The sequence below is a fragment of the Chrysochloris asiatica genome, unplaced genomic scaffold, assembly GCF_000296735.1.
Source record: "Chrysochloris asiatica unplaced genomic scaffold, ChrAsi1.0 scaffold00485, whole genome shotgun sequence".
Classification (NCBI taxonomy): Eukaryota; Metazoa; Chordata; class Mammalia; order Afrosoricida; family Chrysochloridae; genus Chrysochloris; species Chrysochloris asiatica.
Window position 1 is genome coordinate 157,973 of NW_006409003.1, and position 19,704 is coordinate 177,676.

Consider the following 19,704-nt stretch of genomic DNA (forward strand, 5'->3'; position numbering starts at 1 on the left):
CTGAGGGGAGGGGGATCCTTGAGGCCCCCTCGGTCTTCTGGGCTGCTGGAAGCACCTCCCGCCCCAGGACATGGGCCGTAATCTGAAGAGGAAGAGGTAAGATTTGGGGTTCTGGCCTTGCCTCGATCCTTCCAAAAGCCTCCGAAGGGCTAGACCAACAGCGGCCACACTCACCCAGCTCAGCAGCCGCCCAGGGTCATTCTGCAGCCCTTCAACCAGGGCCACAGCCTCCTCAGGGCTGCTCGGTTGCTGTTCCCGCACCCAGGCCTGGATCTCGGGGGGCAGCGCCCCCAGGAACTGCTCCAGCACCAGTAGCTCCAGCATCTGCTCCTTGGAATGCACCTCGGGCCGCAGCCACTGGTGACAGAGGTGACGCAGCCGGACCAGAGCCTCAAGGGGCCCTGCTGCCTCCTGGTAGCGGAAGCTGCGGAAACTCAGCCGTGCAGCTTCGAGTTCCTCCAGGGTGGCTGCGGGGTCCATGGGAGACAGGTAAAGGGGACCCAACGGGGATGGCATTCTTGTATGCAAGATCTTATTGGAGCTGCCTGGAAGGACCTGAAAATAAGAGTGAGTCCAGTTGTGGCTGGGGGTCCTGCATGGAGAAGACGGCCCAGTCTGAGAGGCAGTCCAGGACATATAGTGGACCCGGGGCTGACAGTGGACAGGGCGATGGCCAATGACAGGATGTGAGAAAAAGAAGATGCAGGGCTTTCCGGAAACTGCAAAACGCTCAATACATGGCTGGAGGAGACTCCTGAGAGATGAGTGTGGGGAGGGAGGTAAAGAGCGGCATCACAGGTCTTCAGGGTGGGACTGAAGAGGCAGGACACCAGGGACAGGCAGATGGGGAGGCAGCTGTAAGGACGGTGGGACAGCACATGGGACCGTGTACATGATATGCTGACCCGAGTGGGGCATCAGGGGCTGGTATTAACTGAGACGCTATGGTCCTTGATGCAGAATGACCTGCATGGCTAGTGTATGTAAAAACCAAAAAAACACAAATCCAAGCTCAAGTCTCCCCGCCCTGAAGATGGTCTGGAGAGAAACACACCCCAATTAGGTGCCTGTCAGGCAGAGTTCACTTAGGTCTGTTCTGTGCTTCTAAAAGGGGGAGACAGGCTCCATTTTGAAATTAAGTCATTAAGAGCTTTCCCCTCCCACCAACTGGGAGGAAGAGGTTTGGTCAGACCATCATTTCTGAGCAAATCAACAAATATAATCCTGTTAGAGCATTATCCACGGTTACAGAATAAACCTGTTATAAATCAATGTTGTACTTTCCTGACATTTAACACCCAGTGTTTGGTTTTCAAGTTTTGATGTACAGGCCTGCATAAGTAAGTTTAAGTCTTTCATTCCGAGTGCCAACTGTAGTTAAGTGCCCTCCAGTCGGTTCTAACTCATAAGATCCCGTATAGGATTTCGAAGGAGCAGCTGGTGAGTTTGAACCACTGGGATGCATATTATTGTTTTGTGGGAGCTGACTGTTAATTTCTAAGATCAACAGATTCAATCTACTGGCAACATCTGCTTTCAAAACTAATATTTGTTTTTTTCTAGATTAGGTATCACTTCCCTGATACTCTGAGTTGACTGAAAACTTTTGACCAATTGGAACAGTAATTTGATTTAAAATTCTACCCAATCCTTAATATTCAAGTAACTCAAACAACCATTAAAAGTAACTAATTCAATACACGCATTAACAATTACTTATCGAATCTCACCTTAAAGATTTCTGGAATGGCAAACTCCTCCAATGGTTTTTGTTGCTTCTTAGGAACGCTTCTGACACTTTCTTCTATCTTCTTTGTTTTCTTGCTTTGGACTGCGTTATACTCATCTGTATGATGCCTCTTCAAGTGTCTCTCTAAGTTTGCTGCATGGTCTCCAACCATATCTGTGTTGCAAATTTTACAGGTGCTTTTATTGTCAATCTTTTCATACTTGAAAAATTCTCGACATGGATTTTCTCTGGTTCGGCCCATTCTAAAATTAGAGAAATAGTATTAAACATTAGGGAAAATCTTATAACCAGCAAATTAACAATAAAAACAAATCTTACACTTTGTTAATATAAAGAGAATACAATACATAAATACATTTGTAGAAAAAAACTAGAGTATGCATTAGAATACAGGTATCATCAGTATATTAAAAATTATAATAATTCCTGTTTCATAGTCACAGGATTTGCCAATTTCTTCCATTAGAAGTCTTACAACTTTCTAGTACATTTTCCCAGCACCTTCTGTAAAGAAATCTCACTTCAGTGATACCATCAGGTTTGTTTTTCTGTAACAATCATAGTATATATATATCAATTGAACACTGATTTTCTTCCTGTTAATTGCTGATGTTTGTTAACATCTGGGCTTCCAACCGGTTCATTCCAGTTGGACCCCCTGATGAGATTGTGCATTTCCACCCCAGAAATACTGAATCAAGATCTTTGGTTTAACAAGAGCCTCAGCTAATTCTTCCGTATTTTATATATTCTTCAGTATTTTATGTAAGTCCCTAACTTAACAAGACCCCTGGTGATCCTCAGGTATCTTACACAGCGTACGCATACACAACAATAAACTTAACAGGATCCCCTGGGGTTACTTATACAAACATAAAACAATATGTAAGATACAAACGAATTCCCCTGGGATCTTGTTAGTTTTAACAAGATCCCCAGGTGAGTCTTATGCATATTTAATCACATCGCTGGGGATCTCGTGAAAAGGTAGAAATGCATTCCCTGTATCTGGGGTGGAAATGCAAATTCTCAGTAGGGGTCGAACCAGAACGAACCGGTTCGAGACCCTAGCTAATATTTCAATTTGTGAGATAAACATCAAATTTAAACACTAGTGCATTAAATCGAGATTGAATACAAGTATAGAATCATAAAAAAAAATTACACGCTATTTTCTATTTCTTGAATTTAAATATCACTTTAAAATGTGAATACTGTACGTTTAAAATGCCCACACTCACCTGACAAAATTGCCCTTCACATGAAACTCTGTTCAGAACACGAAGCAGTTTAACTAGCTCCTTCAGATTCCTGACTGGAGCGTTCTCGGCCACCGAGCGTTCCTCACATCTTCGGTAGGTACGGCTCGCGTTTCCGAGCGATGGCAGGAGCCGAGCGGAAATAGCGAACTCTGCCTGGTTTGTGAATCGTCTCGCGTAAGCAGCAACTCAACCGCGGCGCCGGTGCTGCAGACGACTTCCGAGAAATGGCGCCGCGCCAGCTCCGCACGCCATTCTCCGCGTGCTTGCGCAAAACGCACGGACCCGGCCCGCCCATGCGTTGCCATGGCAACGACTCCTTGCCCAATCAGGCGCCTGACCCGAAGTCTCCCTAGCCCTTGTATGTGGACTACGTTTCCCATCAGTCTCAGTAAACAAACTGAGGCACGTCCTCGGCCGAAGGGATCGTTTTTCCAGAGGTGTCTGATGCCTGATAGGTGTTCTATGTACGACGAGGCCCTCAGGATCGCAGAAGTCTAGGGGCTCACCTTCTCGCTGGCCGTCGTTATTCGATCGGACCCGAGCCCCAGGACTCACCAACTGCCAAATTGGAGGGTACGTTGAAACATTACGCATGTGCAAAACCAGTCCGGTTCCTATTGGCTAACGAGGTGAAGGGCGAGGAAGTGGCCGATATTCAGACCAATCAAAACTGGACGTTTGCCCATGCCCCTCCCTCATGGCTTCTGCCCCACCCCCAGCCGTCCCCTGGGTAACCACTATTATTTCCATGGTAAAGGCTGTGGTGTTGCCAACCCTTCTGTAGAGGTGGCTACTTTGTAGCTACCTATATTTTGGAGTCCTGGTATGGCGCTGTAGGATAATCACTAGATTGCAAAATTGGTTTGAATACCAAGTACGTGGTTCAAACCCACCAGTCACTCCTTGGAAACCCTAATACAGGGTACTAATAGGAGTCGAAATTCTTTGGGCAAATTATTGAATGATGCAGAAAGCATCAAAAGAAGATGGAAGGAATACAGAGTCACTGTACCAAAAGGAAATGGTTGATGTTCAACCGTTTCAAGAGGTAGCATATATGATCAAGAGCCAATGATACTGAAGGAAGAAGTCCAAGGTGCATTGAAGGAATTGGCAAAGAACAAGACTTCAGGAATTGATGGAATAAAAATTGAAATCACTCATCTATGCCAAAAAATTTGGAAGATAACTGTCTGCCCGACTGATTGGAAGAGATCCGTATTTGTGTCCATTCCAAAGAGAGGTGACCCAACGGAATGTGGAAATCATCTTTGATGGTCCATGTGAATCAAGTTTTGCTAAAGGTAATACAGAAATGGCTGCAAGCATATATTGACAGAGAACTTCCAGAGGTTCAAGCCGGATTCAGAAAAGGATGTGGAATGAGGGATATCATTGCTGATATCCGATGGATCTTGGCTGAAAGCAGAGAATATCAGAAAGATATTTACCTGTGCTTCACTGACTACGCAAAGGGTTTCGATTGTGTGGATCATGACAGGCTATGGACAACATTGTGAAGTGTGAGTATTCCGGAACACTAATCTGTACATGGACCAAGAGGCAGTTGTTCGAACAGAACATAGGAACACTGAATGGTTTCAAATTAAGAAAGGTGTGAAACAGGGTTGTATTTTTTCACCATACTTATTCCACCTGTATGCTGAGCAAATAATCCAAGAAGCTGGGTTCTATGAAGAAAAACGTGGCATTAGGATTGGAGGAAGACTCATTAACAACCTGCAATATGCAGATGATACAACCTTGATGGCTGAAAGTGAAGAAGACTTAAAATATTTACTAATGAAGATCAAAGAGCACAGCCTTCGATATGGGTTGCATCTCAATGTCAAGAAAACAGAAATCCTCACCACTGGAACAATAAACAACATTCTTATCAATGGAGAAAAGATTGAAGTTGTTAAGGACTTCATTCTTCTTGGATCAACTATCAACACTCGTGGAAGCAGCAGTCAAGAGATCAGAGGACGTATTGCATTGGGCAAATCTGCTGCACAGGAACTTTTTAAAGTGTTGAAGAGCATAGATGTTAGCTTGAGGAACAAGGTGCCATGGTATTTTCAGTAGCCTCATATGCATGTGAAAGCTGGACAGTGAATAAGGAAGACCATAGAAGAATGGATGGTTTTGAGTTATGGTGTTGGAAGAGAATATTGAAAGTGCCATGGGCTGCCAAAAAAACCAACAGATCTGTTTTGGAAGAAGTGCAGCCAGAGTGCTCCTTGCAGGCCAGGATAGCCAAACTTTGTCTCTCATTCTTCAGACATATTGTCAGGCGTGACCAGTTGCTGGATAAGGATATGTTTGGTAAGGTGGAGGGTCAGAGAAAAAGAGGAAGACCCCCAGCATGATGGATAGGCAAAGTGGCAGCATCAATGGGCTCAAGCATGGCAACAATAATGAGGTTGTCCCAGTATCGGGCAGTGTTTCGTTCTGTTGTACATAGGGTCGCTACGAGTTGGTACTGACCCAATGGCACCTAACAACAACAAAAAGGAGTCAAAATTGACTTGATGGCACTTAATATTTAGGTTGAGGAGCTGGTGGCTCTGTAGGATAAGCACAAGGAGTCCATTTGCCGCTGTGTGGAAGATGGATGAGGCTTTCTGCTCTCAGTCTTCAGTATGGGTTGCACTTCAATGTAAAGATAACAAAAATCCTCATCACTGGACCAATGAATTGTTAAGTGTTGTCGAGTTGGTTCCGACTCATAGCAACCCTGTATAGAGTTTCCAAGGAGCAGCTGGTGAGTTTGAACTGCCAACCTGTGGTTCTAACTGACCTTCTGGTCCATTGCTTTATCCCACGGCTCTGCACCAGGACTCCATGATAAATGGAGAAAAGATTGCAGTTGTCAAAAAGACTTCATTTTGCTTGGATCCACTATCACATAAGGAAGACCATAGAAGAACTGTCGCATTTGAGTATGGTGATAGAGATGAGTATTAATGGTACTGTAATGAAGGAGCTCTGGTAGCGTAGTGGTTACGAATCGGGCTGTGAACCTTAAGGTCAGCGGTTCGGAACTACCAGCTGCTCCGCGGGAGAAAGATGAGGCTTTCTACTCCCGTAAAGATTTACACCCTCGGAAACCCTGTACAGGGTCGCTATGGGTCAAAACTGACTCAATGGCACTTAACAACAACAACAACAAATGTAGAGTAGGGTCCTCCCCTACTAAGTGGAGGTCAGCAGGGGGAGACATCTTTGGTACAAGCAGAATAACTAACTGAACATCAAACCACAAAAACCTGGACATGTCTTCTCATTTATGACCTGGATGCATCACAGGTACAGCACAGAGAAAATCATGTCCGTAAGTGACCTGTGCCATTGAAGGGGTCTTTGTAATATCATTACCATACGTTACCTCCCATGCATACAACTAAAAACTCTGAAAATACGGGAACGAGCATCCCTGGGCCTGTGCAGTAGCAAGGGTGCCATGATCACCTGGACCACCCAGACCACTCCCCTGGGCAGAACATACCTCTGAAGGAGGAGACGCCATTCCTTCATAAACTACCACATCCCCCGCAATTCCACGGGGTCTTCTGTACTCAGGTTGACAGAACCACTTCTCTCTTTGAAGTGCACTTTTGCTTTTGTGTAAATGCCTTTTGTATGTGTGTCACTGAGAGATGGTAAGTCAGTGAGATTGATTCTTCAGACTCCTGAGAGAGGAGGCCCAGCAGAATGTAACAGTACCGTGGACCGGCGGAAGAACAAACAAATCTACATTGGAGGAGGTACAAGCAGAATGCTCCTTAGAGGCCAGGATGACCAGACTTTATCTCTAAATTTCAGACATATTATCAGGAGGGACCAGTCCTTGGAGAAGTACATCATGTTTGGTAAAGTGGAGGGTCAGCGAAAAAGAGGAAGCCCACCAACGAGATGGGTTGTGACACTGGCAGTAACGATGGGTTCAAATGTAGCAGCGATCGTGAGGACAGTGCATGCCCGTGCGCTGTTTTCTTCTGTTGTACACAAAGTCCCTAAGGGTGGGAACCTAACCACCACCACCAGTCAGCACTCATGGAAGCAGCAGTGAAGAAATCAAATGACGTGTTGCATTAGGCACATCTGCTGCATAAGACCTCTTTAAAGGCTTCAAGAGCAAAGATGTCAGTTTCAGGACCATAGTGCACCTGACCCAAGCCATGGTATTTTCAGTAGCCTCATATGTATGTGGGAGTCCTGGGGCGGCGCTGTGGGTTAACGCGCCAGACTGCAAAGCCGTTTGAAGTGCAAGGTCGGCGGTTCAAGCTCACCAGCTGCTCCTTGGAAACCTTATACAGGATCGTTATGGGTCAGAATTGACTCGATGGCACTTAACAACATTTTGTTGTTGTTGTTAGGTGCCATCAAGTCGGAACCGACTCATAGCGACCCCATGCACAGCAGAACGAAACAATGTCCGATCCTGGGCCAACCTCACTACCGCTGCCACACTTGAGTGCATCAATGATGCCACCTGGCTGATCCATCTCGTTGGGGGTCTTCCTCTTTTTCTCTGACCCTCCACCCTACCCAGCATGACATCCTTCTCCAGCGATTGTTTCCTCCGGACAATATGTCCAAAGTAGGAGAGACGAAGTTTAGCCATCATATGTATGTTAAATTGGACCCTTAACAAGACCAAAGAAAAATCGCTGCATCTGAGTTACGGTGTTAGAGAAGAACATTGAAAAGTCCCAGAGACTAACAGAAGAGCCAACAAATCCATGTTTACGAAGTGCAGCCAGAACGTTGCTTCAGAACTAGCATCAGGAGGAAATGGCTCCTTGGAGAAGGGCATCATGCTAGGTAAAATGGAGGAAGACCCCGATGAGATGGGTTGGCACAGTGGTGGCAGCAGCAGTGAAGAGGGCACAGAGGGGTCAGGCAGTTTCATTCTGCTGTTCACAGAGTCACCGTGAGTCGGAACCAACTTAACAGGACCTAACAACAACAAGGAGCTCTGGTAGCGTAGTGGTTACGAATCGGGCTGCAAACCTTAAGGTCAGCGGTTTGAAACTACCAGCCACTCTGCAGGAGAAAGATGAGGCTTTCTACTCCTGTAAAGATTTACACCCTCGGAAACCCTGTACAGGGTCGCTATGGGTCAGAACTGACTCGACGGCACTTAACAACAACAACAAAGATTTACCGCCTGGGAAACCCTACACAGGGTTGCTAGGAGGCAGACCCTGTAGGTCGCCACTCAACAACAGTATTTGACTCCAGGTGGGGTCAGGGGCACCGTATCCAGGCACAAGGACTTTCTTCACTGATGAGGAATGCGCTGGGCCCCTGCATTCCACCCCTGCTAAACACCCTGGTGACATAAGGAACAACAAGGACCCCAAACAGTTTACTGAAGAAATGATTCAATAGTAGGCCCCCACTGTGTGCCCAGAAAGGAGCTGTGGGGGCACACGGCCTTAAACATCAGTCTGCTAACAGAAAGCTCCATGGTTGGAACCCACCAGGGAGAAAGCTGAGGCCATCTGGGTCCATGAGATTTGCAGCCTCCGAAATCGGGTCTCTATGAGTCAGAACTGATCCAGTGGCCGGTTTAGTTTGGTGTGCTAGGATGCTCAGACCATTGTTAACAAATATTGACATAAAATGATAGTAAAAAAATCGACATGTGCTTACTGCGGTGACTTTGGGAAACAGAAAAGATCAAAAGTAATCTCACATCCCAGTTTACCATTGATAAAACTTGGATGCTTTTACATGCTATCCTGCCCCCCACACACACACTGCAAACCTGAATATTCACATTTAACAAATATTTACGTACTGAATTACTTTTGATATTTTCAGTGAACAAGACATGATTGACAACACAGGCCCTCTATCTGTAGGAGGAAAACTAAGAGAGTAAAGCATCTGAAAAAGACATTTACTTGCAATGAGGGGCAGCCTGCAGAATGCAGCAGGTATTTAAAGGAATGAAACAAGAATTGCCAAATGACCAGAGTGACTGATGCTGTGTTTATCCACTGGGGGAGGAAAGGGTTGGTCACCAGACCCTCAGGTGTCTCCACAGGTCAGGGTGTTGCCTAGACTACTTATAGGACGTGCTCAGTGTTTATTTTGGGGACCAAAAATAGTCAAGGATGGACCTGTTGTCTATCTCTAACCCCGTGGGACAGGGCCGGTTTTGCTTCCACCCATGAAGCGGCTGAACTATAATAGCCCAATCTGAAATGATTTGTCCTCCAATACCTGACAATCCCATGATGAAGTCCGCTGACTGGCAGCTCTGAGCCTGCGCTTGGGTAGCGTTCTCAGGACCGGCACTTTAGAAGAGGAAGTGCCCTGAATGGAAGTAACCTTACATGTATTCTCTGGGACTGTGCAAAATCCCTAGAAGTCAGTTTTCAAGTGTCAAAGTAGGCAGAGTAAGGGTTCTAGTTCTTTCCTGGTCCTCCTCCTTGTAGGTCCCCCAACTCCATTCCATAGGTGTTAGACTCATCTTTGGAATTCTGTAGCATAACCCTGGCAAAGCCCCCGTCCATGTTTCCCCTCGGTGCCAGCTCAAACTCTGCTTTTCCTCAGTTAGTGACAACGTCCCCATCCGCTTCCAGCTTCAAAACAGTGTTGCAACTGAACCTTTCCCACCATCCTCACAGTTTTGGGTTTGCATTCTAAGCCTTCTCTTCTCCAATTTTGGTGGAGTTTCTGATCCAAGAGAGAAGAATGTGTTCAGCTAGCCGTCCAGTCACACCCTCCGTACACCCCTGTCCTTAGCCTAGCCTCAGCATGTCCTTCCTGGCTGCCCAGTCCTTCCTATGACTTTGCTAAAGTGTGAGCTTTGGTTAAATGTGACAAATCTTGTCCTCATGTGCAGATGGAACTGCAGCTGAAGGCTTTCCGGTGTCCTGGGCTCAAGGCACAGGGCTCCTCCCGTGTGGATCTGTAGGGGGCGCAGTCTCTTTGCCCAAGGTTCCATTCACTACATTCGTGTTAGGTCACAGTTGTGATTTCAGGCCTCCATGGGCATTCGACCTGCAAGGGCAGTGCGGTCAGCTTCCCTCCCTACACCCGCTGATGGTGTCGCAGGAAGAGCCTTAGGCTGCGTTGGCCGACTCACAGTCGCCCTGGGCCTCTGTCCGCCTTTCTCACCGGTGTGGATTCTCTGGTGGTGGAAGAGGGCTGGGCGCTCGCGGAAGGCTCGGCCGCACTGGGGACACACGAAAGGCTTCTCACCCGTGTGAATGCGCTGGTGACTGAGAAGCACCGCACCTTTGGCGAAAGCCTTGCCGCAGTCCCCGCAGCGGAAGGGCCGCTCGCCGGTGTGCAGTAGCTGGTGCTGCGTGAGGTTGGAGCTGTGACTGAAGGCGCGCCCACACTGCGGGCAGGTGAACGGCTTCTCGCCGGTGTGCACGCGCTGGTGCTTGAAGAGCGAAGAGCCCTGGCTGAAGGCGGCGCCGCACAGCGCGCAGGCGTACGGCTTCTCGCCCGTGTGCGTGCGTTCGTGCTGGATCAGATGTGAGTTGCGGCAGAAGCGGCGGCCGCACTGTGCGCAGGCGTAGGGCCGGCCGCCCGCGTGGATCTTGCGATGCTGGCTGAGGTTGGAACCGTGACTGAAGGCCTTGCCACACTCGCCGCAGCGGAAGGCCTTCTCGGCCGTGTGGATGCGCTGGTGACGCACCAGCGAGGAGCTGTGCCGGAAGGCCTTGCCACAGGCCAGGCACGCGTAGGGCGTCTCCCCGCTGTGGATGCGCTGGTGCTGCGTCAGGTGCGAAGTCTGGCTGAAGGCCTTGCCGCACACGCCGCATTCATAAGGCCGCTCCCCGGTGTGAGTGCGCAGGTGCTTGAGCAGATCAGAGCTCTTGAGGAACACCTTGCTGCATGCTCTGCATTCTAAGGGCTTGTCCCCTGGAAAGAGGCCGGCACCAGTGTGGACGGCCTCACCTAGCTTGTCCCCGGCAGGGGGCTCATGACCAGTGGGGAGTATCTGAGGGGCACTGCTCAGAATCGCTAGTGTGTCCTCCCTGCACAGGGGAAGCTCGCCTCCAGCGTGGACGGGGAAACGTGGGAAGGCTCTCCGGGGTGTCTCCCCCATATAGGGCTTCATCTGCTTCCCTGGCACGAGGCGGCTGGTTAGGACCCTCCCCCTGGGCAGGCTGCCCTCTGCAGCCCACAGTGGGGCAGTCAGTCGTAGGCTAATGCTCGCCTCCCCCTCTACGCTACTGGAGCCTGGTAGGAGCCTCTCCCAGTAGATCACAGACACCCCAGTGGATTTCCTCTCCCCGGACGGAAAGGCATCATGCTGTCCCTCCAGGCCTTCCCCCGAGTCACAGGCGCCAGGAGAGGGAAGGCCTATGGGAAGTGAAGGCGAATTCAGAGCAGTGTTTTCCAGGACGGTTCCCAGCAATGCCACTTCTCCAGAAATATCCCCATCATCGACTGGGCACTGGGCACCTGAAAGCAGAGAAACGGTGGTTGGGTCATCCTTAGTGGAACATGCAGGACACAGGGACCCTGAGCAGGCTGAGGAAAGCATCTGCTAGGCCAGTCATGGGACAGCCCGCCCCCACCCACAGTCAAGACATTAGTCTGATGTTCCGGAACCTAGGGGCTGGGGCACCGTTGGGCCTGGCTCCAATCCAGAAAGACACCAGCCCTGGTGCGCCCAGGTCCACTCAGCACTAGAGATGGGTGCCACACTCACTGCCGTGTGGTGCTCACGCCCTGTGTCTGCTGTTCCCTCTGCTGGATGTCCTTCCCTGCATGCCCCCATCATGGGACATTCATCAGCCAGAGCTGGCTTCTTACTCTGCTTACTGCTTAACGTGCACACTTTACACAGGCGTCCTGCCCCCACAGTGACAGGCCCAGGAGTCCCCTGCTGCCTGATCATCTGTGTCTACAGCAAATATTCAAGAAACAGTGATGAAGTGAAGAAACGACCCACATTTATGGCAGCAAGACTTGGAGGGTTTCAGGCAGGCTCTGAACAGGCCCTGCCGTGGCCTGGGTGACATTGTGTCTGAACCCATCCATGGCTCCCAAGAGAGGCTGGTTATAGAGGGAGAGGAAGAGGGAATCAGGCGAAACAGGAGAAGACAGGGTCTGAAAAGAGAAGACGGAGGCCAAATTCACTCTCACATCTGGCACCCACTCACCAGAGCTGGGCCTCCTTTGGACTTTCTTTGCTGTGACTGAGGCCAAATCCATCCTGTTGGTAACCCAGGGCTCTTCACCACCCTCAAGCTGGACAATCATTTGGGGTCGGGAGGCCGTGAGCCCTGTGGGGAGAGGGCAGGGTGGGAGAAGAGCTGGGCCCTGCTCAGTGCGATTCACTTCCCAATAGATGGCAGGAAATTCATGCCATCTGTGTAACAGGAAAACCCAGGAGTCACGCACCACAGGGAGGGGTAGTCCCCTCAGGCAAGCACTGTGTCCCTGTGCCAGAGGAGGGGCATGGAGCCCAAACAAGGCCGCTCAACCAGGGTGTCTCCCCATCCCAACCTCTGCTGCACATGGCTCCCAGGCAGGGGGAGAGGGGTTACTTAAGGGCTGTCAGGAATGTGAGGGCCACACTGTTGCTCCAGCTTGGCACCAGCTGTAATTCTATGGAGAACCCAGGGCCTTACCCAACGAGGCCATGAGTGTGAAGTTCTCCAGCATCACGTGGCGGTACAGGGCTCTTTGGGCCATGTCGAGGAGTCCCCACTCCTCCTGGGAGAAGTACACAGCCACGTCCTCGAAGGCCACCAGGTCCTGCAGTGGCAGGAGGAATGAACACGGTCTGAGCTTTATGCCCCAGCTCCCCATTCCACGTCTCACGTAGGCTCCGGCGCTGGTGAATCTTTTCTATGGATGGCACTTCTGCCCACTGCTCCACCAGGCCCCAGGCACTGCCCCAGCCTCTCTACTGGCCACACTGTACAAGGTGACCAGAGCAGGCCCAGGGTCACCAGCCTTTGCACAGGCTGCCCCCAGTCAGACATGCCCTTCCTGCTCTGGGTACAAGCAGTTGTCCAAGGCCAGCCCTGGGGGTGTCCCTGGCTAAAGCTCTCTGGACAATTCAGGGCGGTTCCTCTGACTTTCAGTCTTTACAGCGGTGACCCTAAGAGCATGGTAGGCACCCAAGAAGTCAATCTCCTCCTCCTCCAAGGTCATGACCTTCTGTCTCCTTGCTCAGCCTCCCCCTCCCCTGGGCTACTTTCCAGACAACTGGCCTTCCAACCTCAGGGAATCCCCTAGCCTCAGGCCCACACCCCATCCCTCAGCAAGTCCCCAAGATCCTCCGCTCTCCTGGGTCCAAGTCCCGGATCCTGCATCTACATCTTCAAGTCTAACCCAAGTGATGCCTCCACTTAGGACCATCAAAAACTCAATTCCCTCAATCAAAACCCCACAAAACCCCACCACTGCCATCAAGTCCATCCTACGTCATTGTGACCCCACAGGACAGAGGAGAACTGCTCTATAGCATTTCTGAGGCTGTGACTCTATACAGCAGCAGACGGCCACCTCACTCTTCCATAGAGGAGCTGCTGGGTTTGAACCGCCAACTTTGCTGTTAGCATACCAATGCTTAACCCACAGTGTCACCATGGAGTTCTTTAAAGACTCAACTGTTGATTTCAATTCCAACTCCCAATCTTCCCTTTGAAACCTGGTTCCCTCTAACTTTCCAGTTCTGTCTACAGCTCATTCTAGGTGGCCAGTCTGAAAACTTGGGACAGTACCTCACTCAGTACACATATGGTGTAAACTTGATGCATGAGCAGACCTATCCAGAGCTAATTCATTAAGGCCCCAGTGACTAGGGGATCCTGGCCTGAGGTGGCTCAGGAGTCTGCATAACTCTGCAATTCATAGCAGCCTGGCCCTCTCTCCTGTCCTCCACATCCTCAAACTACGTCAAAAGTTCCAAGGCTGCTTCCCTTCATTAACTGCCTATGAACCCTTTCGCACCTATGACTCTGTCCCGCTTGCTTCTGCTGGCTCATTGACCCTGTGGATTCGTTACAGTTAACTCATTTATTATAACTAGAAAGGAGACCAGCAGAGAGCCACATGAGGCCAGGTCTGGGAGAGTTCCCAGCATGGGGCTTCCAGTGATGGGCCATCTGTCTTCCACGCAAGGATAGTCTCACCAATCGGAGACCCCAAAGCTAGCATTCCAAGGTCCAGGATCCCCTAGTCACTGGGACTTTAATGAATATCCATGAATTGGGCCTAAATGTAAACATGATCAAGTCAATCAATTAAGATACATAACTGCATTAATTAATATACAATGAATATAATCAATACACAATTAATATACATAACTTCATTAAGTCCCCCAGAAGTTAAGAGGCCTACTTGCCTGGCCACTTTTGAAAACAAAGGCATCTTGATTGCTCACATTGTTTTCCGATGCAATAGTCAAATCATGTTACTTGCCCTACACAAGGGCTGTGGGACCAGGCATTGGATTGAAAGGTCTGTTTAAACCCCAAAATCGGCGGTTCAAATTCACCAGCTGCTCCTCAGCACCCTATCCAGGGTCACTATGGGTCGGAACTGACTCGACGGCACTCAACAACGGGATAAGACCTGAACTGCTAATCACAAAGTCGGCAGTTCAAACCCACTAGCGGCTCTGCAGGAGGCAGATAAGACTTTCTGCTCCCATGAGGATTTACAGCCTCAAAACCTATGTTGTTGTTAAGTGCTGTCGAGTCGATTCCGACCCATAGTGACCCTGTATAGGGTTTCCAAGGAGCAGCTGGTGAGCTTGAACCACCGACCTTGCAGTTCAAACGACTTTGCAGTCTGGCGCATTAACCCACAGCGCCACACTAGGAGTCCTGAAAACCTATACAAGGGTTGCTATTAGTGGAAATCGAGTTGACCAATTGCAATTGCATCCTCCCTGCGTCTCTCGGATTGGTTTGCTCTTCACTAAGCAACAGCTGGAATACTTTTTAAATCCTAACTCAGAGCAGGCCCTCCGAGCACCCTCAGGATAAAGTCCCAGCTCCTCAGTGTGTCACTGAGCCAAACATTCTCCTCAACTCTGCTCTCCTTACACACGTTGAGAACACTTCAGTTCTGGGGTCACCTACACTTAATCTTTGCACATACAGGACTCTCTCCTTGGAAATCTCACATCCTTGCGGCCATTCATGCTCGGCCCATTGGCTTGAACAGTGAAGAGAACCAAAGACTGTCTTCCGGGCTGCGAAAGAAGAAGCTAAGACGCCCAGAAAAACTCCCTCAATTAAAGAATCAAGGCTTTGGGGTCCGGGCTGCTGTGTAGCGCTCTCTCCACTCACCTGTGCCTGGTGCATCCGCGTCACCAGCGTTGCCATTGGATACTGTAGGTGGGACGAAAGGAAAGGAGCAGGAGACCAGGGCTGGGACCCCGGCCCCAGTGACCCGGCCCACAGCCACTCGCCAGTAGTTCTGGGCCTGTCTCCCTGTCTGTCAGATGTGCAGAATGTGCAAGGTGTTGCTTCCCGGCGGCTGCGGAGGGCCTAGAAAGCACGTGGCGCGGGGATTGTACTAACGGTCCCACGGAACCGCCCACGGTACACTTGGGGAAACCGCGGCTGGTGAAATGGAGCCGCTCGCCAGTGGTAACAATGCCTATATAGGTGCGAAAGTGAGTCGAGACCTCAGATCGTGGCTTCTTCGTTGTCCTAATCTAGGGTTCTCAGACCTTAATGGAACTCCGGACCCTGCCCCACACGCTCCGACAACGATAGCAGCTTTGGCCCGACGCGAAGCAGCAAAGTGACAGTCCTGGAAACCGGAAGTCTAGCCCCCTCCGGGGCATTATTGGCCCAGTGCGCTCTGCGAATATACGCACATGGCTTTCTGGGTAATGTAGTTCCTTTTCTGATTTTCACCGCCCTGCCAGAGCTCCACAGTTACAAACAAGGGTTCCAGCGCTGGGATATGGAGTTCTGAGGACACACTCCTATTTTCACGGCTGAATGTTGTTAAGTGTGGGGGAGTCGTTTCATAGTGAGCCTGTATAGGCCTTCAGGGAGTCCTGGTGTAGTGCTGTGGGTTAATGCGCTGGACTGCAAGGTCGGAAGTTCAAGCTAACCAGCTGCTCTTCTTCTGTTGAGAATGTTTGCGTCTATGTTCATGAGGGATATAATTTTCCTTCTTAGTAATGTCCTACCTTGGTTTTGGTATGAGGGTTATGCTTGCTTCATAAAATATATTAGGAAGTTTTCCATCCTTTTCTATATTCTGGAATAATTTGAGTAGAATTGGTGACAGCTCTTCCCTGAATGTTTGGTAAAACTCACCAGGGAAGCCATCTGGGCCTGGACTTTTTTTGGTTGGGAGTTTTTTGATGACCAGATCAATTTCTTCCTTTGTTATAGTCAGTTCAAACGTTCTGCTTCACTCTGTAAGTTTAGGTAGGTCGTGCTTTTCTAAAAATGTATCTACCTCCTCTAGATTTTCGAATTTGTAAGTGTACAACTCTTCATAATATTCTGTTATTCTTTTTATTCTATTGGTTTTGTGGTGACATCACCCTTGTGGTTTCTTATGCGTGTTATTTGTGGTTTTTCCCTCTTTTCTTTTGCTAGGTTTGTCAATGCTTTGTCAATTTTGTTAATCCTTTTGAAGAACCAGCTTCTTGTCCTGTTGATTCTTTCTATAGTTTTTCTGTTTCTATCTTGTTTATTTCTGCTCTGATTTTTATATTTCTCTTCTGTTGACCGTAGGTTTACTTAGCTGGCCTGCTTCTAGTTGTTGGAGATGTTGTGTTAATGTGTTGATTTTGGTTCTTTCTTCATTTTGGATGTGTGCATTTATTGCAATAAATTGTCTTCTCAGCACTGCTTTTTCTGTGTCCCAAAGATTTTGATATGTTGTGTTTTCATTCCCATTTGTTTCTAGGAACTTTGTGAACTCACATTTTATTTCTTCTACTACCCATTATCTTTTCAGCAGGGTGTTATTCAGCTTCCATGTATTTGACTTGATTTCCTTGGTCTTCCTATTGTTGATTTCTAATTTTATAGCATTGTGGTTTGAAACGATGCTTTGTAGTTTCTTGATGTTTGAATTGAAAATTTATGGAGGCTTGTTTTGTAGCCTAACACATGGTCTATTTGGAGACTGTTCCATATGCACTGGAAAAGAATGTGTATTGTGCTGTTGTTGGGTTGAGTCCTCTGTATACATCTGTGAGGTCAAGTTGGCTGATTTTGTTGTTTCATTCCTCTGTGTCTTTGTTGAGTTTCTTTCTGGTTGTTCTATCCTTTTTCTGAAAGTGGTATTTTAAACTCTCCCACTATTTATTGTAGATTTGTCTATTTCTTTCTTCAAGTCTATTAGAGTTTTCTTTATATATTTTGGAACTCTTTCATTGGGAACATAGATATTTATTATGGTATGTCATCTTCTTTAATTGACCCTTTAATCATGAGATAATATCTATCTTTATCTATTATGCTGGGTTTTGCCTTAAAGTTTATTTTATCAGAGGTTAGTACTGCAACTCCTCTTTGCTTTTTATTGCAATTGGCTTGGTATATATTTTTTTCCATCCTTTGACTTTTAATCTGTTTTTGTCTTTGTGTGTAAGATGTGTCTCTTATGACAGCATATTGAAGGATCTTGTTTTCTTATTCATTCTGCCACTCTTGGTCTCTTAACTGGTGCATTTAATCCACTGACATTCAGTGTAATTATTGATAGGTATGAATTAATTGCTGTCATTATGTTTGGTTTTTTGTGGTACTGCTGGTTGCTTTGTTCTGCAGGCCTTCCTGTGGAATGGGCACAGATATGGATCTCTTCCAGTCAGTTGGCCAGGTAGTTGTCTTCCACATTTCTTGGCATAGATGAGTGAGTGTCTCCAGTTCCAGTGCCGCATTTGTTACATTGCACTTTTTTATTTGCCTAGAAATGTAGGCATAGCTGCTTCACTGTTAGCACCTGTGGCAGAAGACTTGCCCATTCACCTTTCTGACTGTACCTGGGTATGGTGTTCAACTCCTACATGTTCAGGGACAGTGGTCCCTTGAGCCAATTCTGGCCAAGGAATTCTGATGGAGTGTCTTCTTGGGGAGGAGAGTTCTAGAGAAAGTTCTTATTTATGAGTATTGCTAAGTCTGTATATGATAACCCATGATAGCCTTGTTAATGATCCCAGGAATCACTAAGCTTTGAAATACCTACTTTTGGCTGCTCTCGACTAAAGATTTTATTGAATAAGTTTTTTTTGACCTTGGTTTTCTATTCATCTCATGAAGTAAACTGAACACAAAAATGGCTGCTGTCAGTATGATAAGGTGGGTAACAGCTTCAGGGAGCACTCTACACATTCTCCCACAGAGGACACCATAAGATGACAGGCTTCTTCCTCGGGAAGACCGAAAACTCAGGGAGTTCAACTTGTGGCCTGGACTCCAGGGTTAACTGCAGTCCCAGAGCTCACTGGGAGGAAGAGAGTTGTTGTTCTGAGATTTTTGAGTCCTCTAGGGGCAGTTCTAAGGAGCTCTGGTAGCGTAGTGGTTACGAATCGGGCTGCGAACCTTAAGGTCAGCAGTTCGAAACTACCAGCCGCTCCGCGGGAGAAAGATGAGGCTTTCTACTCCCGTAAAGATTTACACCCTCGGAAACCCTGTACAGGGTCGCTATGGGTCGGAACCGACTCGACGGCACTTAACAACAACAACAACAGGGGCAGTTCTGGTAGCGTAGTGGTTACGAATTGGACTACAAACCTAAAGGTCAGCAGTTCGAAACTACCAGCGGTTCCATGGGAGAAAGATGAGGCTTTCTGCTCCTGAAAGATTTACAGCCTCAGAAACCCTGTACAGGGTCACTATGAGTCAGAACCGACTCCACGGCACATTACAACAACAACAACAACAAGGGGCAGTAAGGAGTCCTGGTGTGGTGCTGCCAAGCCAATTTGAACTGCCAGGTTGGTGGTTCAAGGTCACCAGCTGCTCAATGGAAACCCTATACAGTGTCGCTATGGGTTGGAACTGACTTGACAGCACGTAACTACAACAACAACAATCACAAGGGGCAGTAAAAAGAAGATACTTTGTTTCAAAGGGTTATTTCATGTTTATTGTTTGAGGTGGAACTGGGACTGGCCAGAAGTGGTGACTTTGGAAGCAAAAATTCTCAACCAAACCCTAGTCAACAGAATTCAACAACAAATCCAAAACAATAATACATCCTGACCAAGTGGGATTCATAGCAGGGACAATTAATGTCATCCACCATATAAATAAAAAAAAGAAAAGAACCACATGATCGTATTGATTGATGCAGAAAAGGCATTTGACAAAATCCAACATTCATTCCTGATAAAAACATTCAACAAAATAGTAACTGAAAGGAAATTTATCAGCATAGTAAAGAACCTATATACAAAACCAACAGCGAAAGAGAGGTGACCCAACAGAATGCAGAAATTATCAGACAATATCATTGATATCCCATGCGAGTAAAGTTGTACTATAGATAATACAAAAATGGCTGCAACCATCCATTGACTTCCAGAGGTTCAAGCTGGATTCAGAAGAGGACACGGTGGTGGTGGTGGCGTGCCGTGGAGTTGATTCCGACTCATAGCGACCCTGCGTAGGGTTTCTGAGGCTGTAAATCTTTATGGGGGCAGAAAGCCTCATCTTTCTCCTGCAGAACAGCTGGTAGTTTCGAACTGCTGACCTTGAGGTTAGC

General features: G+C 48.0%; 2 protein-coding genes across 2 annotated transcripts in view; both read right to left on the minus strand.

Moving 5' to 3' along the window:
• The window catches only part of LOC102816220 (zinc finger protein 263-like), a 40,201-nt gene extending 36,894 nt beyond the window's left edge, over positions 1 to 3,307 (minus strand). Inside the window, exons 1-3 of the mRNA XM_006877336.1 lie at positions 3,099 to 3,307; positions 1,731 to 1,992; positions 175 to 555 (exon numbers count right to left, since the gene is read on the minus strand). Coding sequence (XP_006877398.1) covers positions 175 to 555; positions 1,731 to 1,992; positions 3,099 to 3,307 — 852 coding nt within the window. The remainder of the gene's footprint in view (positions 1 to 174; positions 556 to 1,730; positions 1,993 to 3,098) is intronic.
• A 6,705-nt stretch (positions 3,308 to 10,012) lies between these two features.
• Positions 10,013 to 19,704, minus strand: part of ZNF324 (zinc finger protein 324) — a 21,113-nt gene continuing 11,421 nt past the window's right edge. Inside the window, exons 2-6 of the mRNA XM_006877337.1 lie at positions 15,309 to 15,350; positions 15,143 to 15,211; positions 12,630 to 12,756; positions 12,159 to 12,281; positions 10,013 to 11,454 (exon numbers count right to left, since the gene is read on the minus strand). Of these exons, the coding sequence (XP_006877399.1) occupies positions 10,013 to 11,454; positions 12,159 to 12,281; positions 12,630 to 12,756; positions 15,143 to 15,211; positions 15,309 to 15,350 (1,803 nt within the window). The remainder of the gene's footprint in view (positions 11,455 to 12,158; positions 12,282 to 12,629; positions 12,757 to 15,142; positions 15,212 to 15,308; positions 15,351 to 19,704) is intronic.